Source organism: Macaca thibetana, chromosome 4 (genome assembly GCF_024542745.1).
Source record: "Macaca thibetana thibetana isolate TM-01 chromosome 4, ASM2454274v1, whole genome shotgun sequence".
Classification (NCBI taxonomy): Eukaryota; Metazoa; Chordata; class Mammalia; order Primates; family Cercopithecidae; genus Macaca; species Macaca thibetana.
The window spans coordinates 148,609,041-148,637,033 of record NC_065581.1 but is presented as its reverse complement, the minus strand read 5'-3'; the positions used below and the strand labels follow the sequence as shown (position 1 = coordinate 148,637,033).

At 35.9% G+C, this 27,993-nt stretch overlaps 1 protein-coding gene across 2 annotated transcripts; it reads right to left on the bottom strand.

Moving 5' to 3' along the window:
- Positions 1-27: 27 nt before the first annotated feature.
- ZUP1 (zinc finger containing ubiquitin peptidase 1) lies at positions 28-27,735 on the bottom strand. Of its 2 annotated transcripts, XM_050786613.1 has the most exons (10): positions 27,489-27,735; positions 25,644-26,216; positions 19,782-19,892; positions 17,843-17,964; positions 15,506-15,674; positions 11,283-11,471; positions 10,853-11,018; positions 6,157-6,308; positions 4,139-4,359; positions 28-277 (listed from the first exon to the last, which is right to left on the bottom strand). In XM_050786613.1, the coding sequence occupies exons 2-10, from the start codon at positions 26,200-26,202 to the stop codon at positions 230-232; spliced, it is 1,737 nt and encodes a 578-aa protein (XP_050642570.1). In that variant the 5' UTR covers positions 26,203-26,216; positions 27,489-27,735; the 3' UTR covers positions 28-229. The 2 variants fall into 2 exon arrangements, with proteins under 2 accessions (XP_050642570.1, XP_050642571.1); XM_050786614.1 differs by lacking the exon at positions 25,644-26,216 and having other exon boundaries at positions 27,489-27,732.
- Between the last annotated feature and the right edge of the window lie 258 nt (positions 27,736-27,993).

Genomic DNA, 27,993 nt, shown 5'->3' with positions numbered 1-27,993 from the left:
TGAAACATAGATAAGAAAAACAAAATCCACAATGCAAAAACAAGACATTTTATTGAAATACTTACCAAACAATGAAGTATGATAGGTATAACTTAATTAACACAGGCATTTTAGAAATTAAATTATGTTAAGACTTAGAGAATTCACAGATTCATAATTGTGTTAAGGAGTTCAATATCTACATTTAGAAAACAAAGCATTGTTCTCAAGTACTGAAATGCTTGATTCTTCAAGGAATCTTCTCGGCTGTAAAGACTTGAGAATCTTGTCTCCTGGCCTTGAAAAGAAATTTTTAAAAACAATTTTAAGCTATAAGTCAATTAATTAGAATATGTGTTGTCATTCTAACATAAAAAATAAAATCTGGATTTTTTTTTCAAGATAATAATGAAAATTCCTAAAGAAAAACTGTATTCTCAAACTTATAAAGTTAGGAATAAACATTTTTCCAGTCAAGACATAAACAAAGAAAATTCCTATCGAGATAAAGACAAAACAGTATGAAATAGAAAATGTCACTTTTTTATGGAATAATGAGTCAAAAGTAAAATGCTGGCTCAAAGTCAGAGAGAGATGAACGAAAACAGAGGAGGCTAGAGGAAGACAGGGCTGTGCAGAGAGAAACTTTATAAACATTATGCATATCCCTCATTATAGTCTTAAAAACATCACTTCAAAAAAATTTTCAATGTTTGTGCTATTTTCAAAACCTGAGTTCCAAATCAAGACATGTCAAACCAAGCTAAATTAAAACTAAGTTAAATCAAGCTGAGAATACAAGAATGACACAATGGAAAATTAAGAATATAGTGGGGTAACTTTAAAACTGCATATCGGCCGGGCGCGGTGGCTTACGCCTGTAATCCCAGCACTTTGGGAGGCCGAGGCGGGCGGATCATGAGGTCAGGAGATTGAGACCATCCTGGCTAATACGGTGAAACCCCGTCTCTACTAAAAACGCAAAAAATTAGCCAGGCGTGGCGGCGGTCCCAGCTATTGGGAGGCTGAGGCAGGAGAATGGCGTGAACCCGGGAGGCGGAGCTTGCAGTGAGCCGAGATCGAGCCACTGCACTCCAGCCTGGGTGACTGAGCCAGACTCCGTCTCAAAAAAATAAAAATAAAAAATAAAAATAAAAATAAAACTGCATATCATAATGTGAAAAAGAATTAAGGAACATGGCTATTGCATAAATTTGTATTTACTATTTAACTGAACTGCATTAGGTGATATAGTCTAAAATAAATCCCTTCACCTAAACAAGTGCTCCAACATCTAGAACACGGTTTAAAATTAGTAGACACTCAAAACATATCTATGGTAGAAATGTCTTATGGTAATTATAAGACAGTGGCCAAGATAAAAAAAAATTTTTGAAAACCAATCACTCTTTTTCTATAATAGTTGAATGATTATTAAAAGATCAGAACTCATCATAAGTACAAATATGAAGAACAAAACATAAAATGCAGTTATAAATATAAATATTTTGGGATACCATAAACTATCAAAATTGTTTTTAATCCTATAATTTAAAAAATTGTAGTTATTGCTTTGAAGAAATAGACTTTTAAAAAATTAGTTATAAAAGCTAATATGAGATAAAAGTAAAATTACTATTCTGCCCTAATTTAGATAAAGCTGCAGACTTCCACCTGATGATCTGCAAAACACTTGGCACATTAATATTGGCTGAATTCCTACAGTATAAAGTACTGTTAAAAAGGACAGAATCACTATAAGAAACAGATGCTAAAAAAAATAAGTTATATTAAACTAGTAAGGTTAAATTTTTTTCATTTTTCAAAATGTAATATCTTTTCAAGAAGAAATGTGAAACTGTTCATACAAAAGCTCAGCAAACATGACTATGAGGTTTTGTATCCTTACAGAAAAGGCAATATAGGGCAGGGCTCCAGATGCAAACTGCCTAAATTGGAATCCTGACTCTCTATTTAGCAGTTGTGCTACCTTAGGAATACAATTTCTCTCTGCCTCAGCATCCTCTTTTATAAAATGGAGATTAATAATGGTGTCTACTTTATAGGGCTGTTGTGTGGATTAAATTAGTTAACATATGTAATGTGCTTAGGATAGCCCATAGTACAGAATAAGCATTAGACAAGTGTTATTTCAATCTATTATAATTAAAATCTTATTATATTTATTATTGTTATTCCTTTTCTATCTGGCAGTGTTACACATTGTTAGCCAAGTTACGATTCTTACAGTTAAAGCACAGCTACTGTTCATGACTCAGAAAACTAGAACATCAAATGTACAGTGCAGAGAGCACATTTTTAGTATTCTAACACCATAAACAGCTCCATTTCCAAGACCAGAAAGATAACAGCTAACTAAAATGTTCAGCAAGACTCCATAGTAATATTTAACCACACCTATGCTCTCGAATGTGTACGCTGGTGAGCAAGTGTCTTGGTATTTTAAAATAATTGAAACAAACCTCTAACTTTATCTGGTCAAATTAATGATAGGGTTAAAAAAATTAATGTGGCTGGGCATGGTGGCTCACGCCTGTAATCCCAGCATTTTGGGAGGCCGAGGCAGGTGGATCACCAGAAGTTGGGAGTTTAAGATCAGCCTGGCTAACATGGTGAAACCCCATCTCTACTAAATATACAAAATTAGCTGGGCGTGGTGGTGCATGCCTGTAATCCCAGCTACTCGGGAGGCTGAGGCAGGAGAATCACTTGAATCGGGGAGGGAGGCAGAGGCTGCAGTGGGCTGGGATCAAGCCATTGCACTCCAGCCTGGGTGATAAAGTGAGTGTTGGTCTCCAAAAAAAAAAAAAAAAAATTAATGTATGAAATGTTCTCAATGTGTACATTGGTGAGTAAGCATCTTGGTATTTTAAAATAATTAAAACAAAACTTTAACTTTCTCTGGACAATTTAATGATAGGGTTAAAAAAAATGAATGCAATTTTTATACTTAAATCATTACAAAGAAATCTTTTAATGTATCATAAGTAACTTAAAGAACCTCTTAAACAATCCTTGCCTTTACATCCCATGTTACGAGGCTGAAAAGATTACTCTAGCTCCATTATTTCAAAAACTTATAGTCCTTTCCCCCATGATCCCATTATTCTCCATAACTGTTTGTCTCTAGTCTTCAGTGTCTTTTCTCTTTAGAGGGAAATAAATCAATGTGAAGTATTCTGGAGCTTTTTTTCTTAATTTAGGGTTTACACATTTTCTAGACTTGATGTGCTATCATATCAAGTGGAAAATTTTCAATTCCTAGGAATTTTTCTATAATATTATGTCCCTCCCTGACAGTGTAGTGGCTAGGATTCAATTCCTAGAAATTTTTCTGTAATATTGTGCGCATCACTTAACTGCAAGGAATAAAGACAAGAGGAAATTCTAATGAAGTTAAATTCTAGAAATGTGAATATCCAATAAGCCCAAGTGCATAAAATAGAGCCTTAGGAATCACAAGAATCATATATTAATAAACCATAATTATAAGACCAATATGAGTTAGGTCTCCTTGGATTAAGTTAGATTTTCTTATATATGTTTCTATTATTCATTGCTCACCTGACATTAAATACTTTTATGAAGCTCTAAGTATAGAAAGTCATTAAAGTACCATTTCAAATATAAATATGTTCATTCCAGAAAACTAAAAACATATAAAACCAAATGTCTTTTCAAACTTAATGAAACAGAGTAAGGTACTAAGGAATACAAAGTGGGCTAGGCTCAGTGGCTCACGCCTGTAATCCCAACACTTTGGGAGGCTGAGGTGGGCAGATCGTTTGAGCCTAGGGGTTTGAGACCAGCCTGGGGACCATGGTGAAACCTCGTCTCTACAAAAAATATAAAAATTAGCCGGGTGTGGTGGCATGTGCCTGTAGTCCCAGCTACTCGGGAGGCTGAAGCAGGAGGATCAGTTGAGCCTGGGAGGTCAAGGCTGCAGTGAGTCATGATCACATGCCACTGAACTCAGGCCTGGTCAACAGAGTGAGACCCTGTCTCCAAAAAAAAAAAGAGGGAAAAAAAAAGAAAAAAAAAAAAAAGAAAAAAGTGATAACATTGATTTTAAACTAAAAGTTTTAAACTTTTAAGTTCATCTCATTCAAACTTCACATATAAATATTTAGATACTTACAACTTTCTCCTCTGGAGAAAGAGCACCCTCTACTGCCACTATCTGGTATTGCTTATGTTTTAAATTTCCCATAGATTTTCGAAGTTGCTTGAGACTGCTAGCCTCTACGTCTTGCTTTAACAATTTCTGCATTTCTCGAGAAGGACATCCAGGATCAAATATTAGTAAGCATAATGTTCGGTTTTTTTTCTCTTCAATTCCAATAACAGTTCGACTGTGACCTATCAAAAGATTTTTTTTTGTTATACATATGTCACATCTACTTACAGTTATACAAATAGTCTCTGTATATATGCTGTGTGAGCATATGTGTGTTTAGAATATATAGTCGGACTCTCTGACACATATGTATCTGAGTTCTCCTAAGACATAAGAGTTTAGTTCTACTTCAGTTTTTTCATTTAACTTTAGTTTTCTAAAGGCTTCATTACAAAAAAAAACTCTGCTTTTATTCTGCCAAATATTTTACTTTTCCTTTCCCAATCCCTTGATCCTTCTTATTCAAATTATCTCAAATGAAAGAACAAAAACTGTTCTAGAACAAAATTCTCATGATTCCAAAAGGTAAACAAAAGTAAATCTATAAATGCTAGAAATCAGTGAAGGAAGCTTAACCTCTTATAGTTTGTATCCCTAAACAATGAAATTCCTAATATTTACTTCTGTTTATTCCTGTCAATCCAAACCATCATTCATAATTTACCAAGTATCTATGTGCGGAGTACTATTCCAAGCACAAAGGTATATAACAGCAGACAAAACAAATGTGCCTGCCTTCTTGGAACTTATATCCTAATAGGAAGAGATACTCTAGAAACGAGGTAAATAAATGAAGAAAATGCCAGTGGTGGGATGTTGGGATGAGTTGTACTTTTTTTTTTTTTTTTTTTGAGACGGAGTCTCGCTCTGTCGCCCAGGCTGGAGTGCAGTGGCCGGATCTCAGCTCACTGCAAGCTCCGCCTCCCGGGTTTACGCCATTGTCCTGCCTCAGCCTCCCGAGTAGCTGGGACTACAGGCGCCCGCCACCTCGCCCGGCTAGTTTTTTGTATTTCTTAATAGAGACGGGGTTTCACCGTGTTAGCCAGGATGGTCTCGATCTCCTGACCTCGTGATCCGCCCGTCTTGGCCTCCCAAAGTGCTGGGATTACAGGCTTGAGCCACCGCGCCCGGCCTCGAGTTGTACTTTTCTTTGAGACAGCGGAGTGCAGTGGCAGAATCATGGCTCACTATAGCCCCCAACTCCAGGGCTCAACTGACCTTCCCACCTCAGCCTCCTGAGTAGCTAGGACTATAGGCATGTGCCGATTTTCTTACGTTTTTGTAGACACAGGGTCTCACTATGTCAACTCAGGTTGGTCTCAAACTGCTGGGCTCAAGCAATCCTCCTGCTTCGGCCTCTGAAAGTGCTAGGATTACAGGCATGAGTCACCATGCCTGGCCTTGAGTTCCACTTTTAAGTAAGGTAAGGCAAGGTCAGGGAAGGCCTCACTTAAGTGACATGTGGGTAAAGACCCAAGAAGATAAGGGATGAACAATGAAGGACAAGTGAACCAAAAACAGAAAACAACAAGTGCAAAAGGTCCTGAAGATGTCAGGAATATCAACCTTCATTACCCAACAAAGTACTGTAGAAATATCAATCTTAATTTCCTAAGACAGTATTGTACTGTCAAAGGAGCTCTGAAAAATTAGACAGATTAATGTCATAATACTCTCTGCTATTATCAGACCAGCCTGGCCAACATGGTGAAACCCCGTTTCTACTAAAAATACAAATATTAGCCAGGTATGATGGCAGGCGCCTGTAATCCCCGCTACTCAGGAGGCTGAGGAGAATCACTTGAACCTGGAAGGTGGAAGTTGCAGCGAGCCAAGAATGTGCCACTGCACTCCAGCCTGAGCAACAGAGCGAAATTCTCTCTAAAAAAACAAACAAACAGAAACCTTAACCTGTCTAAAAGCAACAATTTGTTATCTTACAAATAACATTGTCAAGTATGAGTTATATTAATACTAACCTTGATGCTGAAGATAGATAGGAGGTTTAGATGTACACACTACCTTTGGACTCCCTTCCCCCTCTGAAGAATAATAGTTCAATATCCATTCAAATAAGCGAGGGTGTGTACCCAAAGGACCAGTTGACTTATGAAAATCAACAATATGACACCTATTAAAAATTGACAAAATGCATATTTAAAGGGCATTTTAAAATATTTTCATTGATGGAGTTATCAAATACAACAAATTCTTAGTTTAGAACTAACTTTTTCTAACCATTACTTCCCTGTAAAAGAAGAAAGAAAAGTAAATACAAATTTTTATTATTTCTCTCAAAAACTCCTTTTTGTGGGGGATAACTATTTAACAATTCTCCCTGTTTAACTATTCCTCTAACTAGCTACCTATTTAAAGAACTTCATATTAAGTCTGCTGACTAACCTAAAGGTTACAAACATTTTCTGATAAATAAAATCTCCATGAATAGTAAATAATGACCATACTTGATTTTTAAAAAGTCATCTACACATAATTTTTTCACAGTATTTATTCTAGTTTCTAACCCTGATGATCAGTTAGAAGCTGATTTCTGATTTTAATTCATTAGCCATTTGTATATATCAAATAGACCCAAAATACTTCAAATCTCTGTAACAGAAAATAATTGCAAAGATCATAAAAAATGTGTGTGTACCCACATCTATAAATGTATCTCCTATTTTCCACCAGACCACTGTGGTATTCTTCCTTCAAGAGTAAGTCACCCTTGAATAAACAATTTTTTAACCAGAAACACTGGTTATACTACTCAACGACTGTTTTTGAAAGGTCAGGTACAACTAAAAAGCATTTGACAGCTTTATCATCACTTTAAACTACAGCACAGATATCCTGTCGTTGTTTCTCTTGGCAATAAAATCTCTAAAACATTCAAATTGCTAACCTCAGCCTCAGCAAATTTAATGCTGGTTACTGGGTTTTAAGTGCTCAAATAAACTTCTGGATAAACTGTTTATAAGTAAAAAGAATGTTTTGGGGTTAGCAGTTTGCATATTTACATTTAGAATACTAATTAAACAGTACCCTACAGAGTATAATTCATATAGAGAGCAACAAAAAGACATGTAAATAACTGTTAAACATATTCACAATATATTAATAAAAAAGCTTTCTAAATTATTTAAGGTACCAAGAAAGAAGCTGGACAAAAATTACAGCTGGGTGCAGTGGCTCATGCCTGTGATCCCAATACTTTAAGAAGCCAAGGCAGGTGGATTGCTTGAGCCTAGGAGTTCAAGACCAGCCTGGACAACATGGTGAAACCCCGTCTCTACTAAAAATAAAAATAAATAAATAAATAAATTAGTCAGGTGTGGTGGCACATGCCTGTAATCCCAGCTACTCAGGAGGCAGAAGCACAAGAATCACTTAAGCCTGGGAGGCAGGGGTTGAAGGGAGCCAAGATTGCGCCACTGCACTCCAGTCTGGGTGACAAACTGGAGACAGACTCTGTCTCAAAAAAAAAAAAAAAAAAAAAAAAAAAAAAAAAGAAAAAGAAAAAGAATTACTTTAAAACTCAAAACATCAAAACATGACAGAGTATATATAATCTGAAAGTGTGAACAGATTGGCAAAAAGAAAAAGGAGGAAAGCAGAAATAAATTTAGAGGGCATTAAAATAGTTCTTTAAATTTAAATAATTCAAGAAAGTTATATATACACACAATATTAGTTTTTCTATATAAACGAAAGAAATATTTTTACCTCTGAATCTAATCAATTAATGTGGTAAAAAGAATGTGATACACTGGTTAAATAACTTAGAAACAAACATAAAAGAAAATATAAAGCCATAAAGCTTAAGGCAAATGTTCCATTCAACATGATCACAGACATCTATCTCTATTTCCTCTTAAAAGCCCGATGACACAATACTGAAGGAGAAAATGATTTAAACATCCGGACAAAGAGAATGGGAAGAGAGGAAAAAAGCTCACATCTTCAGAAAATGAAAAGCAGCACAGAGAACATATCCAAGTAAATAAAAGAAAATGGGCCAGGCACGGTGGCTCAAGCCTGTAATCCCAGCACTTTGGGAGGCCGAGATGGGCGGATCACGAGGTCAGGAGATCGAGACCATCCTGGCTAACACAGTGAAACCCCATCTCTACTAAAAAATACAAAAAACTAGCCGGGTGAGGTGGCGGGCGCCTGTAGTTCCAGCTACCTCGGGAGGCTGAGGCAGGAGAATGGCGTAAATCCGGGAGGCGGAGCTTGCAGTGAGCTGAGATCTGGCCACTGCACCCCAGCCTGGGCGACAGAGCGAGACTCCGTCTCAAAAAAAAAAAAAAAAAAAAAGAAAAGAAAATGGAGACTGTATGTTTCAAAATCAGAGAGAGGCTGAAAGCTTAGAAGCACAAGGTTTGAGAACAGTGAGGCTAAAAATATGAGATTAATTGAAAGTTTGCTTCGAAGGCAAATCACACCTTAACTCTCCCCTCCACTAATGCAGGAACTCTAGGGAGGAAAGTGAAAAACTCTTCTCTGGATAACTTCTGGGAAAAGATCTCTCTATATAATGATCTTTGAGAGTACCCCAATCAAATAGTAACCTTCCACCTAAGACTTTTAAATGAAATCTGCTAATCTGCAAGCTCTATGCAGTCCTTTTTAATGTTTCATTAAATCAGCTTTTTAATGTTTCATTCTTCACTCTCTGAATGGACAACTAAGGATTTCCAAAAGTTAAAAGAAAGCTTTCAAAATAGAAAAGACTAAAGTAACAGACATGAAAATAAATTAATATGGAACAAACAAAATGCAGGCAATAGAAAGAAAACATTGGAAGAAATTTTGCAACCATAAAGAAAATGATGCTGTGAAATTACCCCTTAACATAATGGTGAAAATAAAAATTTCAATACAGTAATTGGGAGATAAATTTGAGTAAATCTAGAAAATAAAACAAAAGGCAAAGATTTTAAAGAAAAAGACATGATAAACTTAGAAGGTAAAGAAGTTCAGGCCGGGAGCGGTGGCTGAAGCCTGTAATCCTAGCACTTTGGGAGGCCGAGGCGGATGGATCACCTGAGGTCAGGAGTTCAAGACCAGTCTGGCCAACATGATGAAACCTCGTCTCCACTAAAAATACAAAAATTAGCCAGGCATGGTGGCAGGAACCTGTAATCCCAGCTACTCAGGAGGCTGAGGCAGGAGAATCACTTGAACCCAGGAGGCGGAGGTTGCAGTGAGCCAAGATCGCGCCACTGCACTCTAGCCTGGGCAACACAGCAAAAACTCCGTCTCAAATAAATAAAAAAAAAAAGAGAAGTTCAGTGGCCATCTATCAACGGTTCCACAAAGAAAACGGAGGGATTATAACTTTCAAACAACAATAGTTAACCTCTGAAGTCACGCTGTGTGCCAGTCACAGTTCTAAGCACTTTATTATTCCATTTAATTGTCTAACTACTATTAATACCTTCTTTTATCAATGGTAGACCTAGGTACAGATGAGCTCATTCATTCAGCTATTAAGTAGGAAAGGTATGAATCAAGGTTAGGCAGTCTCACTCCAAAGTTCAAGCTCTTACCTACTATCCTAGATGGAACTAAGATCTTAGACAACTCACAATTCCAGATTCAAAGAGAAAAACAAATGACTAACACAATGAATCAAAGCCCTACACCCCACAATGAAATTTCATAATATCATGAAATTATGACGGGCTAAGAGAAGACTGGAAAAACTTCCATAGAAAATAAATAGGTTATACATTTTAAAAATGAGAATCTGATCACATCTTACCATCTCAATAGTAATATTCATCGCTAGACATCAGAAGAATAGAAACTTAATTTGATGTGAAAATGATTGTAGAATTAAGAATAATATAGCCATCCAAACTATCATTTAAGTAATAATGACTAGGCACCCTTTCTCAGGAAACTAATGAAGGAAGTGCTCGAGCAAAAGGAAGTAACCTAAAAAAGAGACATGAAATCCAAGACAAATCCAGGTCCTAACACACACACACACACACACACACACACACACACACACACACACACAGAGTGAACAAATGCTACATGATAATAGCTGTAGATCTAGAAGGCAAAAAGTCCAGATTGGAGCAAAGAGGACAGAAGGCTCCAAGAAGGATGTGTCCAAGAATAAGGAGAGCCTCAGATTACATGACAGGTGGGGTGCAAAAACTTGAGGCCATGATGTCGTCACATATTATAGTAAAAGAGAAAAGGAAACACAATTATTAACTCAAGAAAAAATTATAAATGATTTTAGAAAACAAAATCAGCAATAAGCAATATTTATGCAATTGTGTAATAAAATCTGACTTCATAAAATGATGTAAACTCTGATTTTAATAAAAACTGAGGTTTAATCATATTAGAAGGATTGAAGGTAAACAAGTATAAGATATTAAAACAGACAATACTTAAAACTCATAAACCAAGAAACAGCTATGAAAGCATACTATTTAAAAACAATGGAAGTGACAGTTGCCTCTGAGAGACAGGACTTGAGGGTAGAGGAGAGCACAAGATAGTGAATAGGTTACTGATTTTCAATACTACTTAATTCAGTGCTACTTAATTTTATTTTTAAACTATCTCTTTGATAAAAAATAAAATTTTAAAAAACAAAGCTCCCAGATAAGGAAATAACATTTATTTAGGTTTTAAGGTACATACTTTACCCTTAGGGAGGTCAGGAGTATATATACTTCACATGCTCCAATCCAGGCCTTTGTTCCCTGTAACCTGTTATTAAGTTGAGAGGCCCCCTGAGGATCAAAACCTTCCTTCCATGCATCTTCAATCATAGATTGAATTTTTGGAATGCAAGGAACCGACATACCTAAAATTACACAAGCAAACATATTACATGACTGTTAATACTGAATAATATCATTTAGCAGTGCATCATGTACTAGGGGAACTTTACAGTTTTTAAGACAGTTATTCCTGACGTCTTCTATCATTTTCTCTTCTTCTAACCAGAATTCAGGTTTCTTATATAAATATCTGCTAATTGTTAAAGCTATTAATTATGTATGCTATATCATTCTATATCATATGTATTTTATCAGATGACAAGTTCAGAGTACTAGATTTCACATACCTTTTAAGCAATCATCATAAGCATCATTTTGTAATAATGATGAAAGTAGCATTTGGAAGTTTCTGTAACCACAACCCCAACCTTTGTCACCTAAAGATGAATGAAAGTGATCCACCACTGAAGAAAGCCACACCTGCCTCACATCTGTGGCAGCATTCTGATAATACCTATGAAGTGCTTCAATAATTCCTAAAGTAGAAAAGAGATTTAGAAGCAGTCATTATCACTTTTATATGACTATGTCATACATTTTTAGTATCAACCTTTCCTTCACACTCCATATCTAAATCCTGTCAATTCCATCTTCTTCACCTTCTTATTGCTATAACCTTAGTTTGTGCCCTTGCTTGTTACTATAGTCCAAGTTTCCTCACACTAGCATATTATTTATTACAGTTCATTGAAATTTTCTGCATCTGCAGGGCCCAGCACATAAAGTACAACTGTTGAATGAAAGTTCTTCTTGTCTCTCCATTTTATTGTATAGACTACAGGAGATCATTCAGTCTTAATCAATTTGCTCCTGATCAAAAAATATTAATAGCTTTCTATTACTAACAGTTTTAATTTTTTTGTAATTTAAGATTTTATTTTGCAGATTATTCTGTAATTTTCGAAGCATGAGATAACACAAATGTTTTCATTTAAAAACTCAACTGCATGAATAATAAACATATCCCATACTCCAATACACTAAATTTCAACCCTTTAGTAACTTATTCCATTTTGCTATTTGGGGAGATGAATTAATTTGTTTGAGACAACAGAAGACAACCTTTCTTCAGGCAGAACAATAGGCTTAGGAATCTTATTAACAGCCTTATAAACCTAATTAGAATAGTTCTAATCTATGTTATATGAAGTCCACAGAAAGCTATCTATCGACTTACCTTTATTTCACATTACTCTTCTTGCTTTAAATTTGGCTGTGGCCTAACTAAACACATTAAACATAATTTGGCCCATGGAGTTTTAATTCAATTTAATTTTTTAAACTATAATTTTCAAATTCAGCATTTGCTAAGTACTTTTTATACACCTGGCACTATCTAAGTGCTAAGTACAAAAAGATAAATATGATAATATCCTTTAAAATGTCATGGACCCCAACTATAACAAGTGCTATAATATGGAAAAACAAGGTGTTAGGACAATGGACATCTGACTTTGTTCCTTTCCTGCTTTTAGTATACTCTCCTTATGTTTCAAAATTATAGATCCTTCACATGCTACTGTCTTCATAGACTCTTTTTCTGATTCTAACCTTGCTTTTGTGTCCCCAAGGTACTAGCCACATTCAGTCACAGAATACTATAGTTCTCTGTGTATATTTACATGCTCTACAGACTCTGTGAAGCCTATATGGGTAGGGAGATCTTATTTATATTCCCCATAACTTTCTCATAGCTTGTGGCACCAAAGACAATAACTAAATCCTTTTTGCTTGAATGGTTTCCTATAAGAAAATGGGTTTCTATCTTTAAGAAAGACAATAAAAGATCAATAAATAAAAACAATTAAATGAACCAATAGTTGTAGCTGTGCCTTGCACCATGAAAAGGAGAAATACTGATCACTATAACCACTTCCAAAGAACTTAGAAAGACTTGAATTCAAGAAAAACAACAATTAAAATACTATATAACTGAGTACTAAATGTTGTAGCATGGAATGAATGGGTACCCTAGGAATTCAGAAAAAGAAAGCTAAATGTAGATTTTAATATATAGACTTTGATTAAGAGATCAAGATTTGAGACAGCCCTTTAAGAATGAGGTGGGGTGGCAGACAGAAAAAATAGAAAGAAAAGTAATAAACATTCTAGTATATTTAAGTATATATGTTACATATCAGATGGAGTGCCACACTGTCTTAGCAACATCATACAACTGCTTTAGGGGGAAATTTCCTTATACTTTTTATTCCTTAGCACCTAAATCTCTTTAGACATTTTCCACAGTAAACTTATCTTCAGTTATATTCTGTTGTTAAAATTATAATGAGATTGCAGTATAATAGTGAAGGCTCTTTAAATGATAGCTGCTTAATTAACACTTGCATAATTAATGAAAAATAAAAATCTCTGACAGTAAATCACTTCTATATTACAGGGCAGTGTGCTTTTCTACAGATATGTTTTCTTCCTGTACCCTAATGAATCATATCACACATCTGGAGGATGTTCTATGCCATAGTGAGAAATTTTTTACGTGGAGACCCCTGAAAAAATATAAAGGCAGCCTTTAGAAACAGACTCATGGATATATGAAAATCCATAATATACAGTATTACAAATAGGTGGAGAAAATATAGATTCAATAAATGGTAGTGAAATAAATAAGAATAATACATACTTGCCATAAGGACTGTTATAAATAAGGAGAAAATAATCAGATTCCTATCTTCTTTCTCCTCCCTCCAACATATACATACAAATAAATTCTGGGAGGATTAAAAATCAAAATGTGAAATGCAAAATAGAAATATTTGAAGAAAACGTAAAAGTATATATTTGTGATCTTAAAGATGGGGGAGTTACTTAAGACACAAATAATAAATAGAAAGATTGAGAACTTTGATTATATTCAAATTCAAAACTTCTGTCTAATTAAAGGCACTATATATAACATTTAAACACAAACCATAGGCCTGAAAAAGATATTTGCATCTCATATAACTAATGAAAGAATAGTGTTCTGAATACTTAATGAACTACTATAAATCAGTAAGAACAAACTACCCAATAGAGAACAGAGAAAGGAAGAGAATAGGTAATTCATTCAAGAGGAAACTAACTCAGGAGTAATCCAGGAAATGCAAATTAAAACATGTATCATCTCATAACCTGTTAAATAGCAAAAATTTAAAAGTGTCACGATACAGTGTGTGAAATACACTGGTGTGAGTGTAGATTACAAGCACTTTGGAAAACAATTCTTCAATAACCTTAACAAAGTTGAAGATTTGCATGCCCTTTAACTTAGCATTCCAGTTCTGGATGCAATACTAGAGAAACTCCTGGAGGAGACATGCTAATAAATTATAAGAGTAGAAAACTGGAAACAATCTAAATGTTCATCAATATGAAAACAAGGTAAATGAGCTATAATTCATACAAGGAAATACTATACAGCAGCTAAAATGAATGAAGCAGAACTGTAAGAACCAACATACTTGAGCAAAACAATTTATAGCATACATGTTGTATCCCATTTATATATAAACACATGCAAAATATTTTATGCAAGTGTACATACACGGTAAGAGTACTAAAGCATGTATGAGACTGATAAATATCAAACTCTGGATAATAGTTCCCTTGTGGGGAGGGCAAATTAGAATCAGTAAAAGGGTATATAAAGGGCTTTGAATACCTATGAAAGGTGTTGAAGCTTTAAAAACTTTTAAGTAAATATGGCAAAACACTAAGATTCAAAAAATCTGGGTGGCAGTAACAAAGTTTGTTTCCATAAAAAGTCTGTTTATATATTAATATATACAAAGAAAAAAATTTTAATACTTGTCAGAAAAAAGCCGTATTATGGGGCAAGGAAGATATGATTAGGAATAACCAGCTGTGTAACCTTGCTTTGGCAAAGTCACCGTAACTTCTCTAAGCAACAGTGACCTTATTTGGAATATGTAACAGTACAGGAGAGGATGTTTGAGTTAAAGGATACAATGTATATAGAGCTGTCAGTGTCTAAAAATGTACAAACAATAAAACAGCCACCAGCCATTTGTGACTATGGAGAATTTGAAATGTGGCTGCCAAATTGAGTTGTGCTGTAAAGTAGAAAATACACAATGGATTTTGAAGAATGTACAAAGAATGTAAAATGTCTCAGTAATAGTTTTAATATTGATTACGTTTTGAAATAATAATGTAATGGATACACTGGTTTAAACTATTACAATTAACTTCACCTGTTCCTTTTCACTTTTGTTAATGTGGATCCAGGAAATTTAAAATTATATATGTGGCTCACATTATATTTTTCTTAGCACTGTCTAGAGCAGTTTTTTAAATGTCAAGTAACACAATATAAGTGTTAAGTGAATTATTTACTGTAAAAATAATTCAGAGGTTTTAAAATGACACATTTTAAAAAAAATAATGTGCACAGATGGATTATGAAAATTAGGCAAAATTAAAATGATTCTCATTATTAGTTCAGTGGTGTAAGCAATATTAAAACAATGACTGATGTTTAAGTACTCACCGGAAGTTTTTGTTTTTCCATCATCAATACCAATAGCTAATGATTCCATCATATCAGCTTTTCTTCTATGAAATTCAGATGGAGGCATTCTTCCCCTATTTACTTCTATCTCCATATTTCGTAGTTGTTGTTGTTTGTATCCTCCAGAATTATCTAAACCATATTGTCTCTATTGAACATAAAAATAAATGACTTTTTACATCCCTGTAACTCTATGAGGATGGAAACTTATCATAATTTTATTTGGAAACATGTTGAAACATTCTAGTTTATAGACTTTATACAAGGTAACTTAAAGATTTTTACAAAAACTAATAACATATACACAAAAAAAGTATTGACTTAATAAGCAACCACTTCTTTATAATCAATCTCAGGGGCAAGAGATTTGCTTTTCCTGAAGTAGGGAAAGCAGAGGATCCTGTCTTTCTTTTTTTTTTTTTTTTTTTTTTTTTTTTTTTTTTTTTTTTTTGAGACAGAGTCTCGCTCTGTCGCCCGGGCTGGAGTGCAGTGGCGCGATCTCGGCTCACTGCAAGCTCCGCCTCCCGGGTTTACGCCATTCTCCTGCCTCAGCCTCCCGAGTAGCGAGTAGCTGGGACCACAGGCGCCCGCCACCTCGCCCGGCTAGTTTTTTGTATTTTTTAGTAGAGACGGGGTTTCACCGTGTTCGCCAGGATGGTCTCGATCTCCTGACCTCGTGGATCCTGTCTTTCTACCTCAGGTATTGGGAGAGGCAGAAGAGTTCTGAATGCATTACTGATTTTTTCAAGGAAACTTGTCAGTCCTTGTTATTTGGTTCCCAATCTAGTCCACAAAGGCCTACTTAATCCATAATTCATTTAGTCAGTCATGTTACACAATAAATGAACTATGTTTTGTACACTGGACTGAGAATCTCAAATAGTATGTATAAAACCATGGAAAAGTTTTCAGAGACCTAAACGACTAACTTGCAAAGTTACATAATCTCCTTAAATATTGGAAACTTTTTGTATTGATCATGTTTTAAATTACATAAGGCATAAAGGTCTTAAGAAAAGCCAATTTTCTTTCCTATTTTGCAAGTATTATGAGTCACCAGTGAGAAAAAAAATCCTACATTAGGTCTTCCAAAGCACATTCTAAGCAACAATACCCATGTGAGATGTTTGAGAAAAAAAAGAGAGGTCAAATACGGCCGGAAAAATTGTGATATGTACATGCACATTAGTATATTAAAGGTTTTGAGAAGTCCCAAAGTATACAAACCTGTTTAACTGAACACTTTCAAACCTATTCAATTGTAAACCCTTTTTATTTATGCACTATCCTATCATCGCTAAAAACAGAACATTTAAAAACTATGAGCAATAGGCCAGGTACGGTGGCTCAGGCCTGTAATCTCAGCACTTTGGGAGGTGCGGTGGATCACCTGAGGTCAGGAGTTCAAGATCAGCTTGGCCAACATGATGAAATCCCGTCTCTACTAATAATACAAAAAAATGAGCCGGGCATGGTGGTGCACACCTATAATCCCAGCTACTTGGGAGGCTGAGGCAGGAGAATCACTTGAACCTAGAAGGCGCAGGTTGCAGTGAGCTGAGACTGCACCATTGCATTCCAGTCTGGGTGACAAGAGCAAAACTCCGTCTCAAAAAAACAAACAAACAAACAACAACAAAATCTATGAGCATTATTAGCACAGATAACACTATAGTCTACAAATTAGGATTGAAAAAAGGAAAACAGACATTAAAATTTTAAATGCATTAAAAATATAGCAGATGCTGCCAGTTTAGTCCAACAGGTAAAATCACCCACCTAAGATAAATGAAGCCTCAAATATCATTAAAAAAGCATTTTCCCATAAAATAGTTCTTTCTAAATGCCTGAAATTGTGATCTGTAAAATAATTTAAGACTCAGGAGACATTAATTCTAGGTATAAATTTCACTTCCAAGTATCTATACAAACACTTAAATTCTGAGTCTTGGTTTCCTAATTTGTCCCATCAGCTTACACAGGTTTGAGTACAAGCTTTATCACTAATTAGCTGCCTGACACTGAGCAAGTTACTTAACCATTCTGTCTCCATTTCTTCATCTGAAAAAAAAAGGTGGGGTGGAGGAGCCTAAAATAACCATGAATTTGTTGTAAAGATTTTGAGATATTATATGTGAAGTGATTACTCCTGTGCCCGACTAGAATGAATATTTATAAATGGTGGCTGTTACAAACATGTTCAAATTTTTTTTTGAATAATAACAAGGACAAAAATAATATACTGGAGTCCTGAAAGCATATTTGAAAAATAACTTTACCAAATCAAAATATTATAATTCTTATTAATCTTTGTACCTGCAGCTTCTGAAATTCTTCTATTTCTTGTCTTGATTCTTCAGATCTCCTCTTTCTGTCTTCTTCTTGCTGAAGCTGGTGAGCCAATTGTAGATCACCAGAACACTGGACTCTATCCATGCCTGTTAGGTATTTTTAATGTTCAGAATAAAATAACTGTTACAATCAAAGATTATTTATTATTTAATACATGTTTTTAAAATAGAGTAAATGCTATTATTTGCCATTTATTCATGACTGTGATGATTTGGAACTGAGTACAAATCTAGCAAAACTTAGAACTGCTTCAGTAAGGAATAACCTCCAACTAAATGACAACTAATAGTGACTTTTTTTTTTTTTTTTTTTTTGGAGACGGAGTGTTGCTCTGACTGCCCAGGCTGGAGTACAATGGTGCGATCTCAGCTCACTGCAACCTCTGCCTGCCGGGTTCAAGTGATTCCCCTGCTTCAGCCTCCCGAGTAGCTGGGATTACAGGTGCCTTACACCATGCCCCGCTAATTTTTGTATTTGTAGTAGAGACGGGTTTCACCATGTTGGTCAGGCTGGTGTCAAACTCCTGACCTCAGGTGATCCACCAGCCTCGGCCTCCCAAAGTGCTGAGATTACAGACATGAGTTACTATGTCCAGCCTCACTGAGTGTTTAAGCTGTGACAAGCACTTTTCATTAATTATATCATTTGATCTTTATAACAATCTTATGAAGTAGATATTATTGTTTACTGAGGAAACCGGAATTTTAAAAGGTTAAGTAACATCCTTCATTGATACTCCTTAACATAACTAAGGCAGATTGATTTTTCCAAGAAATACTAGGGGAGAAAAAGAAAATAATAAAGAGCATAAAAATACACATTTACAAAGTACAGGTGTTAGATAATAATTTAATTACTGTTTGGCCCCTGAAAATGGTAAAACTTTGCAACAGTCACCCTGCATCTTCTCTACTCAGTGTCCCCCAGATCCATTTGTCAGTGGCTTCTGGCCACTATCTTGTCTCCTTAACCCCTCGACCTGATGTTTTAATTATATCACTGAATATTCTTCCTTTCCCTTCAAAGTTCTCAGCTGCTGCTACATCTTCCTATTTGGTCACCCTTCCATTCTTGGAGATATACAAGTCACATTCAATGTTTAGTGTCCCCTGAGGCTATCTACAGTGATTTACTTAGACCATATCTTTTTCTTATTACCCACTATACGTTTACAGTGTAATATATGTGCTCATACAAAGCCTATCATAAATAAGAGTAAGAATTAGCAGGCACTCAGAAACCACCAGAGCAGAGGACTTTTCCATCTTTGCTCCAATAATCTCAACTTTGGGTTAGGGTGAGTGAGCAGTAACACTGTCCATGAACACTGATACTGGTACTAAGATCATTGACGCTGGACACTAAAGACCTCTGTCTTAATAGAAGCTATCTACGTACCTTAAAAAACTGCAATAGGGTAAAATACAATTGGTTTCTCTTGGGATCTACTTTTTATTTTCGTTCAGTGGGCTTCTAAAATTCATATAGAATTTTTCCACTTCTAAGACACCATAATAATTACTTAAACAAAGCCACTATTAAAAAACGTAGGGGAGAAAGGAAAACTTTTATAGAATCACAATAAAACCAATAAGTCATTTAGAAGCCTGCTCAAGCAGCTCAAGATGCATTGAAAGATGTTTTGGTTATATAGTTCACATTCATTTGTCAAATTTTAGGTGCCATATGGCAGTTTTCTAGTTCAACAATTTTTGCTGACCAAATACAATATGCAGTTACTTCTAGCTGCTAAAGAAATGGCCTCAACTTGTAAATAAAACACTTTTAAAGGAAAAGATGTATTTTTAAATATTTTTTTCCATGTCACAAATCTAAAAATTAGATATGTGTCCTGGAAAGTAGAAATTAAATGATATTTTTATCTTTAAACATATAAACATACCTTGGCAAAAGCTGTTTTCTTCCAAATGCAAGTCAACATGTTCCTGAAGAATATGGTAATTGGTACATATAAGCCCACACATAGGACAATCATAGAGTGGCTGATCACAGTCTGTATTAGAGACATAATTAAGTTGTTTTTATTTTTTAATTTCAATTCTTTTTTTTTTTTTAAGACAGGGTCTTGCTCTGTTGCCCAGGTTGAAGTGCAGTGGCACCATCATGGCTCACTCCAGCAATCCTCCCATCTCAGCCTCCCAATTAGATGGGGCTAAAGGCATGCGCCACCATGCCCAGCTAATTTTTTTTTTTTTTTTTTTTTTTTTAGAGCTGGGGTCTCACTATGCTGTTCAGGCTGGTCTCAAACTCCTGGATTCAAGTGATCCTCCTGCCTCAGCTTCCCAAAGTGCTGGGATTACAGGCATGAGCCACCATGCCCAACCAAGTTGGTTTTATTTTTTTAACTTTTAGGTATTTCACCCCATGTCAAAGACTGTCTACCACTTATTAACCTTATATAAGTAAAAGCTCTTTGTAGTGGATTTAAAAGCTATTTTTCTAGTTCTAGGGTCAAGATAGAAGGCTGAGCATAGCAAAACCTCTCACACCACTCCAAAAAAAGGAAATATTAATAATAAATATTCAGATCTGTAGTCAAAACAAGAGAAGCAGAAAGGAAAACCAAAGCGGTAAGTAGGGCCCAGTCTAGATATGGGTTTTTAGGGCTAAATTCTCAGCACCCACCAGAGTGCTAAGGTGCTGAACTTAAACATTCAGCATAAAGCTGGGAATTAGGGTAATACTGTCTACACAGGAGGAGGAGATTAAAGAGCTACATCCATCACATAGCACTGCAGGCAGACAGGTCTAGCTTGCCAAAAACAGAAGTGGTCCATCTATAAGACCAAGACCTAGCAGATAGGGGACATAGAAGAGGGACCCAGAATTGTGTGTATACGCAGAGTGAAAGCATGGATCAATCCATATATGTAAGGCCTGGTCTGAAAGCAGAGACTGTGAACAGCCAGGGTGAAGGAACCATGAAACTGCTTCACAGGGAAGGGATCATATAAAACTCCCAGAACAGATGAACACTAAAATTTGAATTGATAAACTCATTGGGGGCTGCAATGCCAAGAAAAATAGCCCAGAAATCTATAAACTGAAAAAGTTACCTGTGAAGAAATGGAGCTACAGTCATCCTTATCAACAGTAAAATAAGTATGTCCGAAATGCTCACTGAAATAAAGGAGGTAACTGAATCTTTGAAACCAGGACAGAAAGTTACTAAGCAAAAATAGAAAGATGAAAAAAATGAAAATATTAAGATATAATCATTGGAATAAAAAATTCAATGGCAAAGCTCAAGAGAAAATGAAGTATTAATAAGCACTCAAAAAATATTTCCAAAATCTGCACTAAGAAATAATGGTTTACAGCTTCCATAAGTAATGCTGGGAGATATAAGAGAAGTCTTTCAGCCAGTTCTCTACCATAATATGACTTAGAGTCAGAGCCAATGTCAAGGAGGCCTTTGCTTATCTCTTTGATCATCACACTACTGCAAGCCAAACCCTCCATCCCTTCTAGTTTTAAGTGATAACCAACCTTCCTCAACATTAGACCACACTACACCTCATATCCCTGTATACCTTTTTTACCACCAGAATCTAAACTATGCCTCAGAGGTTAGCCATCATCGTCCGGTGGAGTCATCTAGGGTTGACATAACCACCAACACTGTTCTGTCTATGAATCCAATCTAATTGTTCAGTGGCAGTGTCTTAACAATCTTTAAATATCTGAAGGACATCCACTGATCTGACCCAAGCTATTACCCCTCCTATTCTCCCAATACCTACCCAATGCCTTCCAGAAATATCATCTATCATCAGTCAGCTTCTCTATACATACAATCTTTCTCTGAATATTCACTTCACCTTCTTAACTAAAATCTGGTTGGTTCATGACATCCCATTTTCTCTACAGCCCCCTAACACAGAGGCAACTTTTCTTGCACAATTCAGGGCCCTAGAACTAGAAGAGGCATCCCCTTTGCTCCCTTTCATCATTGTCAAACCTGTTTTAGGCCCCATTTTTGTAATAATTCATGTCACCATAATATGGCATCACCTACCTTTCTTAGTGCCTAATATTTTCTGAAGTCTTAGACACTCCTTTCATTTACTAGCAGCAATTTTAACACCTGGATCAAAATCTTCTTTTCCTAGCCCCTATACTATGATCATTCTTAGCAACTTCAATATCCATAGGGATAGTTCTATGCCTTTATTTCCAATAATCTTTTCCTTTACCCTAATTTACCCACGGAATGACAAAAATTATACCCATAATTTGTTATCACTAATAAATGAACCACCTCTGAAATCTCAATTTCAAATATCACTCCCGACCACCTATCCTTCCATCTCACTTCTTTTAATTCTACCACTCTAAAAACTGTTTGACCTAACTAAAACCTCCTATATAGAATATACAAACCCTATTTTTTTGTCATTCATTACCACCCTCATGTTTTTCTTTACTTTCTAGTCCAGATTCCATGCATCTTCTCTATATGATAATCATTCCCTAAAAACCACCTGCAAATTCACCTGTTCCATTTACTATAACTGAACATTGGTTAAACCTAGCTATTTTCCTATTTAACTTCTGTACTTCTAATGACAACAGGTCTTTTTTAAACTCAACTAAACATTCAGACTCATAAGACTACCATAATTCACCAGTTTACTGGTCCTGAGAAACTTACAGGAAACATTGTGTCAGCAAAGGATTTTCAGGCATTTTTAATCAATACACTTATTTTTTTCCTTGCAGCAGTCCATAAGTTTTCATTATTAGCAGATAATAAAATGATCTACTTAGAATATTCAAGGGAATTAATGTAGAATTATTAAAATTAGTAACAGGCCAGATGCAGTGGCTCACATCTGTAATCCTAACACTTTGGAAGGCTGAGGAAGGAAGACTGCTTGAGCACAGGAGTTCAAGACCAGCCTGAGTAACATAGCAGGACCTCATTTCCACTAAAAAAAAAAATTATCTGGGCGTGGTGGTGCAGGCCTGTAGTCCCAGCTCCCTGGGAGGCTGAGGCAGGAGAACCACTTGAGCCCAGGAGGTCAAGGCTGCAGTAAGCCATGATCATGCCACTTAACTCCAGCCTGGGTGACATAATGAGACCTTGTCTCAAAAAATATAAAATAAAATAAAATTAGTAATAGTTGAATAAGACTAGATACCTCAACTATCTATAAAAATTGACAGTGTTTCTATAAAACTACAAAAGTTTCTTAGATGAGAGGGAAAAAATCTAATTTACAAAAGCAACAGAAACTATAAACTATACAGAAATAAAGCTAACACAAATGTACAATGAAAAATCAACACAAAGTCGGGCGTGGTGGCTTATGCCTGTAATCCCAGCACTTTGGGAGGCCGAGGTAGGTGGATTGTCGGAGGTCAGGAGTTCCAGACTAGCCTGGCCAACATGGCGAAACCCTGTCTACTAAAAATACAAAAATTAACTGGGCATGGTGGTGGGTGCCAGTAGTCCCAGCTACTCGGAAGGCAGAGACAGGAGAATTGCCTGAACCCAGGAGGCAGAGGTTGTAGTGAGCAGAGATCGTGCCATTGCACTCCAGCCTGGGTGACAGGGCGAAACTCCATCTCAAAAAAAAAAAAAAAAAAAAAAACACAAAATTGTATTAAAGGATACAAAAGATGACCTGAATTAACGGGGAGATGTACTTTGATCTAATTTAAAACAAAATTACAACAGTTTTCATGAAACTTGACAATATGGCTATAAAACTCAAAAGAATGAGAAAGTCTAAGTTGATAATGAAAATGAAGAACAAGGGAAAAACTGTCCTATCTGATGTTGATGACATTTTACAAAATAGTTATTAAAATGGTGGTGTAATAAGGAAACAAAAGTCACATACATAAATAAAGCAGAAGTAAGAGACCAGAAACTGGCCCACACAGATATGAAAATGTAATAAAAGACAGAAACTATATTATAAATCAGAGATAAATCTGGTTTCTGTACAGAGAAAACCTAAAAATTAGATCCCAAGTTCACGAAATACACACATGTACACACACACACACAGACACACACAATCCAGAAAAAATTTTAAAAAGTGAAAATATAAAACATTAAAGTTTTTAGAATATATGAGAATACCTTTTTGAACTCAGAGTAAAGAATACTTTTTTAGACAATACATAGAAAACAAAAACAAAATTCAAATACTGCACAAAATTCAAGGATAAGCAACATCTTATAGAATACAGCTGTAGGATTAGTATTGAGAATATATTTTAAAAGCAACTGAAAAAAACTCAGAAAATATTTGACAATATCCAGGTGAAAAATCCATGTAACTCAAGTGTACAAAAAATGTAACATGCAGTTCATAATAGAGGAAATTAAAACAACTACATACAAGATATTTCATAATCAGAGAAATGCACTAAAAAAGAACGTAGACACTGACTCCATACCTTTTACAAAAATTAATTCAAATAATTCACAGATCTAAATGTAAAATGCAAAACTATCCAACTTCTAGAAGTTGGCAAAGAGTTTTTAGACACAACACCAAAAGCATGATCCACGAAAGAAGAAATTGTCAAGTTGCACTTTGTTAAAATTAAAAACTTCTACTCCATGAAAGACACTGTTAAAAGAATGAAAAAACAAGCCACAGACTAGGAGAAAATATTTGCAAAATACACATCCAAAAAAGAACTTGTATCCAAAATACAGAACAATTTTTTTTTTTTTTTTTTTTTTTTGAGACAGGGTCTTAGTCACCCAGAGTGGAGTGCAGTGGTGTGATCACGGCTCACTGCACCCTCCACTTCCCAGGCTCAGGTGATGCTCCTATTTCAGACTCCCAAATAGCTGGGGCTACAGATGCAAGCCACTAGGCCTGGCTAGTGTTTTGTTTTTGTTTTTGTTTTTTTGAAGAGACGAGCTTTTGCCACGTTGCCCAGGATGGTCTCCAACTCCTGAGCTCAAGGGATCTGACCACCTTGGCCTCTCAACTTGCTGGGAATACAGGCAACAGCCATGACACCTGGCCCGACAAATTCTTAAAGTCCAACAATGAGAAAAAGACCTAAGATCCTACATGTGTACACACCAACAACAGAGCCTCAAAATACATGAAACAAAACCTGACAGAGCTGGAAGTAAAAATAGATACATTTACAATTATAATCAGGGATTTCACAACCCCTTCTCAAAAATTGATAGAACTACTAGACAGTTCTACTATAGAAAAACGAGCAAGGATATAAATAATCTGAACACAAACAACAGGATCTAGTGACATACATACAACATTCCACCCAACAAAGCAGAATACACTTTTTTTTCCCAAGTACCCATGGAACATGACCAAGACAGATCATGTCTTGAGCCATAAAACAGGCCTCAACAAATTTAAAAGAACTGATATCACAGACAGTTTGTTCTCCAATCATAACAGAATAATGGAGTCAAACTAGAACTCAATGCAAAGTCAGAGAGTCCAGGACAGTCCAGATGCTATTGGGTTAGTGACAATAAAAAGAATACCCTCCGGAAACTAGACAGAAAGTTCCAAAACTACTCTCAATGTAGCTGAAACATTTTATATCTGCATCAAAATTCTTTTCCATAATGTACTTTTATATTTCAATAATGGCAAATGAAAAATGCTATAGACATAAAATGGATTTCAAAACACATCTGTGGTAAGCTGACTTACAAACCAACTTTTAGACCACCACATATTAAATTGAGGCTGTAAACTTATAATAATTTACATTGAAATGAAAACTTTACCTTCCAATGGAATGTCTAAAAGATTGGCATGCGTTGTTTTCACATGAGTTTCCATATCTTCACTATGCTCCTCTATTTTTCCACAGAATGGACATTCGGGAGGACCGTACGTTGTTTCATAAATAGATCCTTTTACTTCGGTTAGGCCAGACTGTTTTTCCCTACTTTTCAGGAATTTTCTAGATTCAGTTAAGTTCTCTGAATAAAAGGTTTCATGTTTTAAAGTACTATCTTTAGTCAGGCATTGAGATGAATTTTTTGGATGATTAGATGCACAACCTGAAAGAATACTTGAATTAACTTCCATTCCACACTGTAGGGTGTTGTCTTTCTTGTTATCTGAAGTTCCAAATTGTACAGTATTTATCCTCTCAAAGTTTCTTTCAAGTGTATTCTGCTCAAAATGAGCTGTTTCAATATGAAAACACATTTCATCGTAACTCACACCTGACAACTTGCAAAACGGACATACAATTTCATTTTCCATGTGAACAATTAGGTGAGCTTTCATGTCTGGTTCTGAGGTTACTGTTTCACCACAAATATCACAGGAAAGCATGGTATGACAAGTAGCTAGAAAAGAACATAACATTATTTTAAATTTCAAAGTAAGATTTGAAGGAAAAATGTGTTTCATAAAATGATTTGAGACAATTATTTGGTCTTTAACGCTGGATTATTTTGATGAAGAAGTTTTCAATGTACTTACTGTTCCTCAAATACAAAAACTTATTTATAAATATCAACCAAAATTTCAAGTTTATGTTTTCAAAAAAAAGGCAATAATGAAAACAAGTAATTTTTAAAATAAAATATTTCAAAAAAATGTCTCTGGCCCAAGGCAGAGAAAAAATAACGTTTAAAAAATTGTCCAGGTAAGATAAATCAGGTAAGAAAAAATGAAGAAAAGAAACCTATTTATCAACTGATATATCTAAATACTGAACACTGAAGCTGATTATATTGAGGAGGGTAAATAAACACATCTTAATAGCAGAGTTTAACACTTAAACAGCCTTAAATGTGTCACACTAATTTAAGTGCTATTATTATCGTTCTACACAAAGAAATTCTGGCTCAGATAGGTCACCACAAGCAGAAAAAGGTGGAAGCCAAAATGCCAACCCCGTCATGCTCCGCAGCCTGTATCCTCAGCCCCAAGAATAAAAGCAGAAGTGGTATAGTAAAAAAAAGCACTTATTCCAGAGTCAAGAGAACTGGGTAATAATTTCAGATTCGTCATTTTGGGCAAGGTATCTCATCTCTCTGAGGTTGTCAAAGACTACTGTAAAATCCAAAGGTAGTTACTTTTGGATTTTATGGACAAATAAAGTGCTGACTACTGACATAAAAGTGTTTAAAGACTATTTAAAATCAAACAGGAAAAGTAATGGCACTATTCCCTTCATTTAAACAAATTTACCTTTAAAATACCTCCCTACATTGTCCTTATTTTTCTCATTTCTCTCCAGACAAATGGATATAGTCTCTGATTTTAGAAGGCAGTTCTCCCGGGCCCCCAGTGGGATTAAAGTCACACCCGGAGTTTATTCTCTTCCGGTGGCTGGGACACGGTCAGACACAGAATGATGCACTTGGGCATGGACTCAGATGAAGCGGGTAAGAGACAAGAGGGTACCCAGGCGCCTCAGAGGAAGCGAGTGAGAGATAAGAAGGTACCCAGTGCCAGGCTAGGCACTTGGTGGGTGAAGTCAGAATGCCGCAAGGCCGAGTCTCCCAAACGTTCCGCGCCAAAGGCACAAGCCAGGGACGCGAAACTAGCAGGCACTAAGTGGGTCAAGGCTTTGGGCCTGGGGAATGAGGGAGGGGACCATCAATTCTTACCGGCCCAGAGGCCAGCAGCTGCCACACTGCGCGTCGCTAGGCTTCCCCTTCGGGCCTCGCTGGCAGAGGAGTGCGTGCGCGGCGTCCAATACCTCTCCCGGCCTGACGACTGAGGCCAGGCCTTTCCAACACGCAGAGTTTCACAGTTAACGAGGAAAGAATTAGGAACTTCCAACACCTCGGCCCGCAGTACCTCATTCAAAAAGCACTTCCTTACGCCCACGGAAAAGAAAGAATCCCAGCATGCGCCGCTCGACGCCGGTCTGTGTGCAGTGCATTCTGGGAGATGTAGTCATTTTTGCATTCCTCCCATTTCCGAGTTTTTCCTTCTTCCATCGGGTTTCCTGCTCCTGATTTGCTAGGAGAGAAAACTGGGCTCTGAGGTCATTCAGACTTAATCTGAATAAGTTCATAGGGCAGGTCCTGGGGCAAATAGTAGTCTACAAACTCCCTGTAGGGCCTGCTGCGTAGCACTCTATTTTAGTATCAATGAAGGGCTTATAAT